The sequence below is a fragment of the Ochlerotatus camptorhynchus genome, unplaced genomic scaffold (assembly GCF_037179485.1).
Source record: "Ochlerotatus camptorhynchus isolate MF236.1 unplaced genomic scaffold, CSIRO-AGI_Acam_v1.1 ptg000367l, whole genome shotgun sequence".
Taxonomy (NCBI): Eukaryota; Metazoa; Arthropoda; class Insecta; order Diptera; family Culicidae; genus Ochlerotatus; species Ochlerotatus camptorhynchus.
The window spans coordinates 116,913-130,710 of NW_027040855.1; the positions used below are offsets into that span (position 1 = coordinate 116,913).

Sequence of the window (13,798 nt, forward strand, 5' to 3'; positions counted from 1 at the left end):
TTCATGATTTTGTCCTAATTTCATCGAATCACACATCATCACATCGAATGACGACCATGAAGTTATTGTGACTCTGAGTTACCATGATAATCTTTAGACCTATCTTCCCTGAGTTATTTTTGCCACAATTTTCCTCAAGTTCTCTGAAGTTTTCAAAGCTGAAGTGCTCAAAATGTTACAAAAGTTCCCTTGCTATGCTGCAGTCTGCTCATGAAACTTCTTTAAAATCCTTGGAATTTCCTTTCTTTAAAGGTTCTACAGGTATTGTTGATCACCTTGACGTTCTTTTATCTTTACTGGTATTCTCGCTACTCTTCTGATGATGTTCCTGGAATCAGAGATGGTTATAGAGAAAATTGTCGTGACATTAGTTTCCCCCCATTCAATTTAGTTGTGACATCTCTTCAGTAAAATATTAAATGCCTGGAATTACCCTGAAACTAAAAGTTTTAAAAATTACTGCCTTAAAGACTCCAAAGCTTCGCTACGATTCATGTACTACCGTAAAACGGAATGTTTGTTTCTCCACAATCCGTTTTCATAGCGGATTAGAATTATTCGAATACTGTGTTCGGCGAAATTACTTATTTTACGAAGTGATCAATTTCGTATCACAAAAATGATGTAATGTGAAAAACTGATGTGTCTATCAAGAGTAGTGTTGGGAAAAGATCAAACGATAAAATCTCACCAATGAGCACAATCTCATTTGAGTATCGTAAACAAAAATCAACAAGCAGACAACAGCGGATGATATTAAAAGCTGTGATACGGTTGCTCTGATATCATGCTTACAAAACTCACCAGCTACAATTCTCACCAAACTGTGGTGAGTTCAAGCTTCAAGATTGTTGATGTACACCCGAACACGAAACGAAACTTCCATTACTGCTGGTAGCAGTAACTTCGTGTCTGCCATCATCTGTGAGGAGTAACGAGAGATAGTAAACTATGCTTTCTCTTTCTAAGAATACGATGTGCAACGGAATCATTGCTGTGGTAAGTCAACTCGTAGCTACAATTTTACATGTTCTGAATAGTCTCGCAATATCAAAGGAGCTTTTAAAATCAATATCATGCTTGATATTTTATTCCAATATCGCGGGTAAGCAAATAAGTTCCCTCCCCTTGGCTAGTTTTTGCACCTTGCTGTTGGTAGACGGGTTTAATTTCATGCTTTATAGTGGAGTGTTGGAGACGGTAGGTTTGTGGTCGGCATTGCTAGCTCATGCCGCGATAGAATGGCGTCATGGGCAGGCAATGGAGATTACTGAGCTTCCCCTCTCTGATAAACCGCTGCATGAGAGAACCAAAGATCTAGTCTAGCAGTGATAGTATCACACTTGTTACTCCTTTTATTGAGAGCCGCGTCGTAGTACGCTTACGTATAGGCACTGACGTTGGGTGTGATACTGGCGGGTTTTGCCGCAAATCACTCTTATTTTATTTATTTTTTACGCAGAAAGATTTATTTGGGTTTGCAAGGGAATTATACTATTGAAATATTTCAGAAAGTGCCCATCGGTGCTTCTTCTATTTGCGTGACAAGCTTTCATTGTTGTTTTCATTGAGGTATTACTCAGGAAACAATGTTAAACGCCATTTTGGTACATGGTATTGTAACTAATCTTATATGTGCTTCATTTTGATTTGGGATAAGGGTTTGAACTATGGCTCGGGATTTCCACTGTGGTGTGCTTCTATTGTGACATACCCATATGTATTTTTGTGGTGCGACATAGTGGAAACGTGAGAGCGTAATTGGAACATATACCCAATATAATTTAAAAATCAGCTAGGAAACTAACTTAAAAATGAAGCAATTTAGTCACTTGAAGGTGTTACCTGGGTCGAACTAAGATATAATAAATAGGTATAGGCTTCAATCAAAAGTACTTGAAACACGTTTAATTTTAGATTACAAGCACAAGTGCAGGTATTTAATAAAGCATGGGTTATGATTGACTAGGTGAATTAGAACTTTTAATAATTTATTAAATTTGACTAATGAGATATCATAATCATTAAATGAACTTAAATAGGAAACTTCAGAAAGTTTAATGACATTAAGTAGATTAAAAAAAGAATTAGGACCCCCCGTCCGGCAATTAACCTTTAAAGTTGTAGAATAAATCTTCTTATTTAGTCTTGAACTTAAAAAAGAAAACGCAGGCAGACCAATAGCATTAAGCAGATTTACAAGGAAAGGAATAGTTTAGGAAATAAGAAAAGGAAAGGAATGTGACAATTAATAGCTTTTAAACTTTTGGAGGTATTGTATTCCCCTGAGTTTATTGTACTCGATTACTATATTATTCTCTCAATACGCGAAATCTCTTATATATACGGTTAAAGCATCTGAGTTAACTTATTTCTTTGAACTAAACCATACGTAAAATCGATCTTTCCTTATGTGGTATTGATGCATGTTTAACTTTTCGCGGCTGTCGGAATCAACGCGTCTACGTCTACGGAGCTTACGCAGAAGTGATTCGCAATTCGGTAGAGCTTGTCAAACGCTTTTGAGCTTATAGAATTTGTTCGGTGCGGTCGCGAAATCTTGAAATGATTGATACGTTCTTTAAATTAACTAATTGGATACAAAGCTCAGTAGTAAATAAGTCGAATATCTAGGGAGGAAACCAAAATTAATCAACTTACCAACATAGGCTATCACATTTATTTTGGTGACACTCTTTAAATGATAATAAGCCTTTTTTCTCGCTTCGGTTGTTTCGCACGGCTTTCGGAATTCGCGCGGTTTTCGTAACTTACATAATTTAGATATTTCGTTCGAAACGGATTTACTTATTCAATCGGTTTACTACGCGGATGTATCTACGCGCACACGTCACAACATTTTTTCTATAACTATCTTGAAACAATACATACGGAATCCAGTGTTCAAGCGCCAACATAGGCTAGTCCTTCTGCTGTATTGTCAAAGATAGAAGCAAAATTTATTAAAATGGGTCAAGTCTTGAAATTTAAGCTGTCACGCAGCTCCAGCTTGATACCCAAAAAAAAAATATCGTGGGTAAGCAAATAAGTTAAATTAAATTAAATGTAAATTATCAATCCGTCTCTTTTCCATTATCAAGGTATTCCACTAAGACGCCTACATTCTTAAAAATTCTTCATGATCAACTTCATCCCAGAATTGATAATTTGCATTTTAAATCTAATTTTAATTCTAAAAAATATTCCATGCATGCAATTTCAAAACCTAATTCGTACATTATTAAAGTAAATGCTTGTACAGGTTTTAGTGGTATTTGTTTGTGAGCCAAACATATTGTTGGAAAAAATATTCAGGTTTATCGTTAAAAAGTGATGAACTCCCCCCGTTTTACGGTACCATGATTTTTTTTTATTTTCTTTCTGTGAAGTTTCTGACATTTTTCATGATCTTTCAAATTCCTGATGTCCTCTATACTGTCATTAATTTTTCGAACTTCTTCAAGCTTCCCGTTATTTTCCCGTTAATTTAATAAAACTGTTCTAATGTGCTCAACATTCTCCCGAAGTTATCGTATCTTCCCTGAATTCTCAGAATTGCCTGATGTTACGTAGCTCCTCATGAGATCTTTAAACTCAACTGAAGTTGTTGTAACGAAAACTCCTAAAGTTCCTGCAAATTTAATAGAACTGCTCAGGAGGTCTTGGATCTTAAGGGGGTAGTCCACTCTGGAAATTTCAAAAAATCTTTTTTTTTTTGTTAAATAAATACATTGAAATGTCTACTTTGACATAGACTTGACCGCAAGTGACATCGTTCCATAGTTATAGGCCGATTAGTGGACTCGTGTCCAGACGCTCCAAGCGCGCTCAGGTGAGCGCTCGGAGTACCCGCCCGTTACCGGCGAAACGGCGTGTCTTAGTAGTTCCAGCTGCTGATTATCTCTAAACGATGTTTTCAAAAAAATTCGTTTTCCAGCTCCAGTGGTGTGACCGCCAGACGTCCCGCCCCGCGACGACTCAGACGGGAGGTCTCCTGGGGAACCTGGTGCAGCGGCTACAGGAGACATCCAATCGCGCCAAAAAAAAAATCTCAATTAATGAGGACGTTTCAATTGACAAAACCATGCATTCCTTTTTTTGACCCAAAAAAAAAAATCGTGTGAATTACTTATTTTTCATGCCGCCAGAGTGGACTGCCCCCTTAACAGAAGTTTCCAGAAATCTATGGAACTGCCCTGAAGCTATCGGAACTTACCCTAACAATCTTAAAACATCCATGTTGTTCTGAAAGTTCTGAACGGTCTTGATTTTATAAAAATTTCCTTTGATTTTTTTTCAGAAATTTTCCAATAGATCTTGGAACTTCACTTAAGCTCCCGCAATTTTCCTGACGTCCATGGAACTCTTAACTTCTTAAAAGTTTGCTGGACTTTGTTCTTGGAATGCTTGTAAAGTTCCTGCATTTATTATGAAGTTAATCAAGTTCTCAAAAATTTCCTAAGATGGAACTAAGTGAATGTTTTCTAAATTGTCCAATGGTTCTTGGAACTTCACTTAAGTTCCCACAAATCTGACGTCCACGTGATTCTTAAATTCTTTGAAGATTTCTGGACTTTTTTCTTGGAATATCTGTAAAGTTCCTGCATTTATAATGAAGTTAATGACAGTTAACAAAGACAACCAACCAACAATTTTTCTCAGATGAAACAAAGGTAAAGTTTTCGAAATTTTCTAATAGTACATGAAACTCTACTTAAGTTCCCGCAATTTTTCGGACGTCCATGGGAATCTTAACTTCTTTGAAATACTATGGAATTGATTCTTAGAACATGTTATGAAGTTAATCAAGTTTTCAAAATTTTCCTGAAGTTTATGGAACTTCCCTCAAGTTTCCAAAATGTCATGAATGTTTATAGAACTGCCATGAAATTCTCAGAATTATTCCGAAGCTCTCTGAACTTCCTAAAGATCTTTGAACATACCTGAAGTTTTCTGAAGTTTGTCAACAGTCTTGTTGAATTCCAGGAATTTGCTTGAAGCTAAAGGAACTGTCATTAAGTTTTCTGACCTACACGAAAATTTTCTGAACTTCATATATGAACTGATCTGAAGTTTTTGGAACCTACTCTTAGATATTTAATTATTCCTAAATTTCTGCACCAAAGCATAAATGTGTGTATTGTGTGGCAAGCATTATGATATTCTATGCACAGGGAATCCGTGAAAATTTCCAACCCGAAAGATGTCCTGGACCGAACACGATTAACGTACCCTATTCTTGTCGAAATTCTAGTACTACGCAATGTTTGTTTTGATTCGCTATGAAAGTTTGACAGATAAAATGAGGGGTTATTGGTTTTTCCTATGTTTCGAGGGGTGAATCGATTAGCTTGGGACCGAAGAATGTACCAGAGCTGAGCCAAAAAGTTGAGCACGTTATTTCGGGACCTTCTAGTCTTAGAGTTACCTCTATGGTAATACCGTGCACTTACTGACTAGACTATCTGAGGCCCCATATCGACCGAAAATTCCGGACACTTAATCCATTAATCCAGACACTTTCTAAAGTTGACAATTACTGCCTACTAAATAAGAGCTACAGTTCTGTCCGATAATTGTTTATTTCATAACAAATGGTCAACTTGGACATGTTGTACCGTTGTTTTCATATGATCAATTGAGCTGAAACCATCACTACAGAACTTCAATGTACTTCTGAAGAAGCTATTGGCATTGGCTTGTTTGAGTTTGAAATCCATATTGACATGGTTCCGGTCATGTTCGAAGTAGGCTTCTTCCCTCGGTTAACCCAGAATCTGCTCCAGGGTGTCTATCGCAACGTTGAAAACGATTTTGGAGACATCGCGCAGATGAGTGTTCACTCGGCTGTCGACAAAAGCAGGCCACTCTCGATGTGTGTCACGCGATCGTCTGTTATCTCGGCAGCAACCATTGTGTGGTCCTTCTCATTGTTCTTCATCAGCAGTTCTTTCGGTCGATGCGTCGTCGACTTTGGAAAGCAACCGTTTAGTGATAAGTGTGTGAGTGCTGACCACGTTTTGCGTCCATTGCTGCAATGGAAGCGCTCTGACCCTCGTTGGCGTAACTGCCATACAATGAAACCACTGGAAGCGGCTCCATTTCTGATGGAGGAGGCTTTTTGGATAGCGGAAGATAAAGTGTTTATTGTGTTGTACCTTTTGACTATAGTTTTAAGATGTATTGTATAGTGACGAAGAATCCTCGGCTCTGTAAAGTTAATTCGTTTGAGCCTTATCAAATAAATCAATAAACAACAACATCGCGCTGAAAAGACATGAACATTGATACCCATATTAATGTGATTCCAAAAATTATCGGAACCTATTTCAAGGAAATGTCCAGATCTCGGCTGTTTCTCAAAAGATCGTGGACCTGTGGCAAGCGTTGAATTCAGAATTGCTTCTAGTATCAGAAAAGAATATAAATTCAAATAATTTTTTAAATCGGAAAAAAAGTACAAGCGGCGAAAAAACCGGTTTTTGGCATACCGGAACATCTCAACCAATTTTCAAATGATTTATTAAAAATGGTGTTAATTTCCTCTCAAATGCATCCGGTTACATCAAAATTGCATAATTTTCCGAACTAGTTGACGGTTGGTTGAGTCCAGTGTTTTTTTTAATCTCGATCGCTCCCTATCGAAATGTTCCCTTTTATAATTCTAATACCGAGAGATGACGAAAGACTCACCTGTAAAGCATTCGCTGCCTTGCACTTCAGTATCGCCGGCTTGTTCCGTATCACATGCGTACTCTGGGGCTCCACCAGAAAATAAGGCAATGTACTATCACTTTTAGCTCCTGCCTCTTCTTCTGTCTTTCCGAAGCTGTCAAACGCCCCATCCACCGGCAAAATATCACCACCCTCTCCATAGGAGTCTTCATCAGTGTCATCCCCTTCGTCACTATCTTCGTCCTCGTCGTCATCGTAATCCGATTCGGTTGTTGCCGTATGCCCGAACCTTCCACCACCCAAACTCTTATCGAAAAAATTATCCAAAGCCGCCGGACTGATTATTTTGCCATCCTCATAATTATCACCTCTACCGTCATAGTCATACTCATCTTCATCTTCAACACCACCCGGTTTCGACACACTCATCTCCGGTTCATTGTTTCGAGTGACGCCACTACTAGCACCTTCCCTCACTTCTACCACTTCAGAAGCTTCATCAACTCCCGGCTGTCTGACTTTCCCGCTGCTCTCGTACAAAATATTAAAATTCACTTTCGATCGACTTCTGCTCGTTGAGGGTTCTCCGGATCCTCCCACCCCTGGTGACCCCTTCACATTCGACAGTATCGAACTTGAGGAGGAAAAATGATGATTAACCAGTTTGGGATCCCGTTCCAGTCCTGATTTATCTCGCACCGTCAATGATGCTGCCAGGACCGGAGGCAGCGATGGCTGAGTTGACGAACTTCTCCAACCACCACCTACCATTCCTGAACTGGGGGTTGCAAAGGGTGACGGACGTTCTTCAACACCGTCAATCCTCGTCGCGTTCGGCGGCGAGGGTTGTTTGGCTGCCTCCGAAAGTGTTGTCGCTGTCGCGAAAATGAAATACAGATTGAGGAAATGCGATAATTTATAAGAAACTTTCATTGTTTGGCAGTTGCTGCTCGAACCAGCTGAACAAATCTGCTTGTAGTTATTGGCGAACGGAGTAGTTTGTCTCGGTGGCGTGTCTTCTCAGCTGAACCTTGCCGGAAGTTGCATCCTGCTCACGTCGCGGTCGTTGACGACGTAGCGCCCTTTGTTTTGACAAGCTCCGGCTGACTTGGGCTGTTTCGGGAGAAGGCGATGGGACTTGCTGATGGAAAAATGCTCATAACTCATGCCCCGGGATGGATGGCAGTGCAGAGTCAAAACTTCCGGAGCATTCCTCCGACACTAAGTTTGCTCTTAATGGTGTCCTCCGCGAGAGACAGCCAGCGTGTTACGGTTGATGGGAAAAGTTTGTCGATGTCAGCGATGGATCTGTAATGGAAAGAGAAAGGGAAATGGCTTTCAATTTCGATGATGATGGTGGCATATTTATGTGAACATTTAGTTTACGTTTATGATTTAAGATGGGAAACTTTCTTATGGGTACTATTAATATTCCGAACTTGGCAATGGTACATTACGCAATGAGTTTGGTAATACAGTGAAAATGGGATGTACGAAAAACCGACAATGTCAACTCCTGTAGTTTTTGGAACTGCGGAAAAGTTTGAATGTTCCTATGAGGTAAATCAAATCTCAGCAGAACTTCAAAATATTAACTTCCACGAGTTAGCGCACTGCAAGAGACAACTTTGAAATTAGTTTCTTTTTTTCGTCCGTTTTCTGCGGCGAGCATCATTTTATCCTCATTGTTCTGCAGCCAACAGTAAAACTTAAACTTGGGAATTTTTGAATAGCTGCAAATAACTAGCAAGCTGCCTTACGTTGTTGCTTTGGATTTCCTCAACCTGCTTAATCCAACTCACCTATTCATCCATTCAAGTCGCAAGCCGGGAAAGAAGCAATTCACAAATCATCCCAGTAGATAATTTTTCCAAGTCGTCAGCAAAAAGTTTCTTCCCTTTGGATGAATGGCTGCTGTCGCCTCACCAGTCAGCTGGCAAAACTTCGAGTCCGTAAAAGGATGAGCCGAAAATAGCGCACTCGAACCGGAAGAATGTTGCATCTTTTAGTTGCTTGCTGTTTTATTTGTCTTCGCCGCAGACATGGAATTATTTTCAAAACTGCTTGGAGAAAGACTATCAACAAAGCGAGATGCTGCAGCAGTAGAATTTCGGAAAAATTCTCCTTCATACGATAGGGTTGATGTACCAGTTACGGCTATACGTTCCTATTAAGGTGTGTTCCAATTATGGCATATGGGATTTCGATAGGCCATAATTGGAACACACCACAATAGGAACGTACAGTCATAGCTGGTACATCTACCCTACTTGTACGCGATAGAGCAGCAGCTGCAGCAGCGTCTCATTCTTGTGGGATGTGGCGGCATGTTGGAAGGTATTATCCTGTTCTATGAATATATTTTGTGTGTGAGGGATTCCGAATTGTCCGGATGATAAAGCTTCACTTCTAAAAGTAACTGACGAGTAGAAGCTTCAGGTGAATACGTAAAAAAATACTGAAGTTTATCGGGGAATGAATAATGTATTTGTATTTGTATTTATATTATAAATTCATCCGACATCGTGGTCTTAATGAATTAACATTAACTTAAAAACTATTACACACTGCGCAAAATGTAGTCACTCTTGTCAACTCCGTTGTCGGTTTGGGAATATACAAATTTTAAGAAGCTGCCCACTTCGCTTATCCGATGATACTTCTAATCAATTCACCTGTAATCTATAACTCTTCATTATTCCTGCAGATATTTTAGTCAAAATGAACCATTTAAGCTCTCTCGTATTGGACAACTCAGTCATCCATTCATACCAAGTTCGATTATGCCAACAAAGAATCTTCTTATGATAGGCAAACATTCATTCGATAACCTTTCAATTGAAGAGGATCATCCCGAGGCAAACCAAACAAAACGGTTCATCATCGGCCATAAAGCTGAAAACACAGGAAAAACACTCCACCAATATCTCCACAGCTTATCCCCACTCGCCGGCTCCTGCCCACACAATCGACTGCCAAACCCCACCACCCTACACTTTCAATATCCTACATAAAGCTTTCAAGCAGACGACAGCAACGCCGTCGTCGTCGTTCGGTATTGCTTTTCCATCATATTTGCATTTGCGCTTATTTTGTGGCCGCAATGTTTTCTTTTTTGTCTGGCATGCTCTCCATCGTCCGTTCTCCACCATTTATTATTACGATGTTCCGGGTAACGTTCGCCCTACCCAAGACTCTCTGCGTCAGCTCAAAGGACTCGAGATAAATTTCAATTTCATCCAAAAGTGGCTACCAGTAGACCACAATAAACTTCAGCTTCGCCACCACATTGCCCGGCCATGGTTTCCGGCAATCGCCGTGACTTCCAGGTTCGATTTCAACAAAAATCTCCCACTCCCACTCCCGTGAAACGAAAGCAGCAGCAGCAGCAGCGAAAGCGCGGGAAGTGGGATTTGTTTTCTTTCAGCGTGTTTTATATCTTGTCGATGGTTATAGATTTTGTCCTGGTTTCCCCCCAGCCCGGGAACGGAATTGAATGCTTTCGCTCTATATTATCGTAAATAAAGGCATTCGATTTGCAGGACCAGGAAGAAAATTTGCATTAGAGGAAGGTTCTAGTAAGTCAGGGCCAGATGGCGATGATCTTCGAATCGCTCTCGGAGAGGAGGAAGAGAAAAGCTTTTTTCACTAGATGATTTCCGAGCGATGGAAAATTAGGAATTCAAACACAGATGCCATCTGAACTTGGGTGGAATTTTAAACTCAGTGTGGTTTAAGTTGTTTATGAATTCCTGTTTACCGATTTAGATTTTAGGAATACAGATTCTATTTAGGGTAAATGATCTTGGTTCGAATCGAAAAATGTTGTTTCGGGTGTTTGAGAACACTGCAAAAAACGAGAGACAAATCATCAGCCTGTGGAAGGTTCGGGGACATCTGCTTATAATGTACATCCAGACCAGAACTCACTGCCTGCCACATTAGGGAAGTACCTGATCCTCCCGACCCAGTCGTGTTTCTTAGCTCCTGCCATCGTAGCCTTTCTGTACATGTGGTCATAGTTGGTGGATGGGTCTCCCAACTGCTATGCTCAGGCAAGTACGCATGATGTGTTCCAATGTTCCAGCTCAGTAATTTGTAGTACTGGTGATGCCAAAACTTGTTATGACGAAAACGATTCTCCCCAACCCCTCATTGACATCACTCTACCTACCGAATCAGTGGTATCAAGTACTGATCATTTCACCGTAAAACATGAAACACCAGAACGCACTGTCTGTCGCATCATGGAAGCCCTTGATCCCCTCAACTCAGTCGAGCTTGCTGGCTCCTGTCATCATAGTCGTTCTGGCCCTGTTGTTGAGGATGGTGAAGGGGTCTTCCAAGCTTCAGTCAGTTAGTGTTTGAACGTGGTTCGGTACAGACGTAGGATTGAAAGTGTGCTGCAGTTATCGAGCAAATATTGAATTTGAAACAAAACCCTAGTTCCTAACAATAGACTTCTGTTTCGCTATTGTTAGCGCTGGACTCTGGAACTGTAACGGAACAATAAGCAATGGAAACGAAAAAGATTCATGCAAGCTGCCTGAAGGTCATTTTCGGGCCGAAAACAAAGATGTCAACTGATCGTGAGATCTTCGGATTCTTCCGGACACGGAGCTGGACATGTGAAATGTTAAGTGCAATGTTCAGGGAACCAAAGGAATACGCTGTGTATGTTATGTTTCGTACAGAGGAAATGATGAAAACTGAACTGTTGAAATGCCCACCCGAAGCTACGTTCGTGTATGAAGGTCACCAGGAAACAAAAGTTACGTTCGCTGCACCACGAGGTAACTTCAGGTACGTGAGAGTTTTTGGGCTTCCTATTGAAGTGGAAGACAAGCACGTGGCAACGGCCATGTCTAAATACGGGAAGATTCAGCACATGGTACGCGAACGGTATGGAGCAGACACGGGCTACCCCATCATGAATGGAGTGCGTGGCATCGATATTGAAATGGAAAGCGAGATCCCATCTCAGATCTACATTCAACACTTTCAAGCGAAAGTGTTCTATGACGGAATGTCTAGCAAATGCTTTGTGTGTGGCGGCACAGACCACGTGAAGGCAAAATGCCCCAAACGTACATCTGTCAATGGACGACTGAATCAGCTTTTTTTACTTTAAATGATCTTTATTTCTTGTGTTTGTATGGTTTACATGTATTACTTATCAAGTGACACAGATGCGTCTTTTCAACTTTAGTTCCTTTGAAATTTCAATTATTATTAATTACAGTTCCTAGTCCTATCAGGCCTGTTTTAAGAATGACCACCTTGGTGGGATTGGTTTGTTTTAAATTTGAAAAAGGAGACTACTTATAACTACTATTTACAACTATAACTAACCTATAACTACTATAGACACCTAATCTACTATAAACAAATTGCTTATTAAAGCATGTTCTGATAAATTACATTTTTGTGCAAATTTAGTCTTAATTTCGTTAATTCTGGAATCTATTTTGGCAATGCCTGTCTCTTCGTGTAAATTTGTTATTCTAGTGTCGAAAGGACGATCAAGTACCATCCTCAGCACTCTATTCTGAGCGACCTGAATTTTGTTCCAGCTAGTACGGGTGATTTTAACCAGATGTAATGGAAAGTTGAAGTTACAAAGCTTGTATACAAGCCCATTGTGCCAGACATTATCAAACGCTTTCTCAACGTCTAACAAGGCCATGGCTGTGGACTTGGATACAGTTTTGTTACTTCGGATGTTATTCATCACCCGTACTAGCTGGTGATTGGTGGAGTGCCCCTTTCTGAACCCAAACTGTTCCGGAAGGAGAATGTTATTTTCCTCGACAAACTTGAGCAAACGATTGAGAATGAGTTTCTCGAACAATTTGCTCAGCGCTGAAAGGAGGCTGATTGGTCTGTAGCTTGAAGACAATGTTGGATCCTTACCGGGTTTGCGGATCGGTATGATTTTTGCTACTTTCCAGATGCTTGGAAAGTAGTGCAGTTCCAAACATCTGTTGAAGATAGTGGTTAGAAGAGACTGCACTTTCATGCTGAGTCTCTTCAAGATCAAGTTGAATAAACCGTCAAACCCGGGAGCCTTCATGTTCTTGGTGCATTTCAGCGGTGAGAAAATCTGTTGTACTGTAATCATATCCGCCGGAGGCACGACACAAGGGGAGGTATCTAGGTTTTTAACGAATTGCGCAAACTGATCATCGAGCGGACTTTGGATAGTCGAGCCAAGCAAATGCGATGACGAGACATGCTCGCCGATCGCATTTGCTTTCTCCTGTGGGGTAATTATAAGCCGATCGTCATCATTTTCGACTTTGAAAGGTGGAACGGGTTTGGGATGAGTTTTCAGGACCTTAGCTACCTTCCAGAATGGTCTGGAGCGGTCATCCAGATTCTGGACAACACGCCCGAAACTTTCATTTCGGAGTGAGTCCATTCTGGAAGCAATCTGCCTATTCAGATCGGCCATTTCACGTTTTTTGCCCAGATCTCCAGTCCTCTGAAACTGGCGTCTACGAACATTTCTCAACCGAATAAGTAATTGGGTGTGGGAATCAATAGCAACAAACTTACCCCTCACAGGAACTTGTCGAACGTATGCCTCGTCAGCCATGGATATGGCCTGTTGGAGCCCTTCCAACGTCCGGTCGATGTCATCTACTGACTACTACTACGACTACTACTACTGACTGAATCAGCAAAGCGGTCAAGGTACTTATGCAGGAGTGGTTACTGATGGTGAAAAGAAGGAGAATTTTCCAGCGCTCATCGATTTTGCTAAGTAAACAGCAGGTGGAGATGGATCGAGTGCAGCAGCTGGTGCAAATAAACCAATCAGTGTGGATGCTCTTTTTGTGCAACCAACGGAAGAAGCCAAGAAGGAAGGTAGCGAAGAAGTCCCTCTGACAACAGCAGACGACAATGATTTGATGGAGTTTGAAGAGGTCAAGGGAAAGAAACGTTCAAGGAAGCAGCAGAAGGAAACGGTCAATGAAGGTCAACGCTCCAGTTCAACGTCGGATTCGGATGGCACTTCAGCGGCCAAAGTGAAAATCAACACCTCAGGTAACGATTGGATTGAAATGCAGGTGAGAAGATCTCGTTCTAAACAGAGTAAAAAATGAATTTCACATACAAC

The 13,798-nt window shown here is 40.7% G+C and overlaps 1 protein-coding gene across 1 annotated transcript in view; it reads right to left on the reverse strand.

The window, feature by feature from the left end:
• The window catches only part of LOC135709902 (netrin receptor unc-5-like), a gene marked incomplete at its 3' end in the record, with an annotated part of 243,414 nt that overhangs the window by 81,380 nt on the left and 148,236 nt on the right, over positions 1–13,798 (reverse strand). The window contains exon 3 of the mRNA XM_065232349.1: positions 6,694–7,983. Coding sequence (XP_065088421.1) covers positions 6,694–7,608 — 915 coding nt within the window. The remainder of the gene's footprint in view (positions 1–6,693; positions 7,984–13,798) is intronic.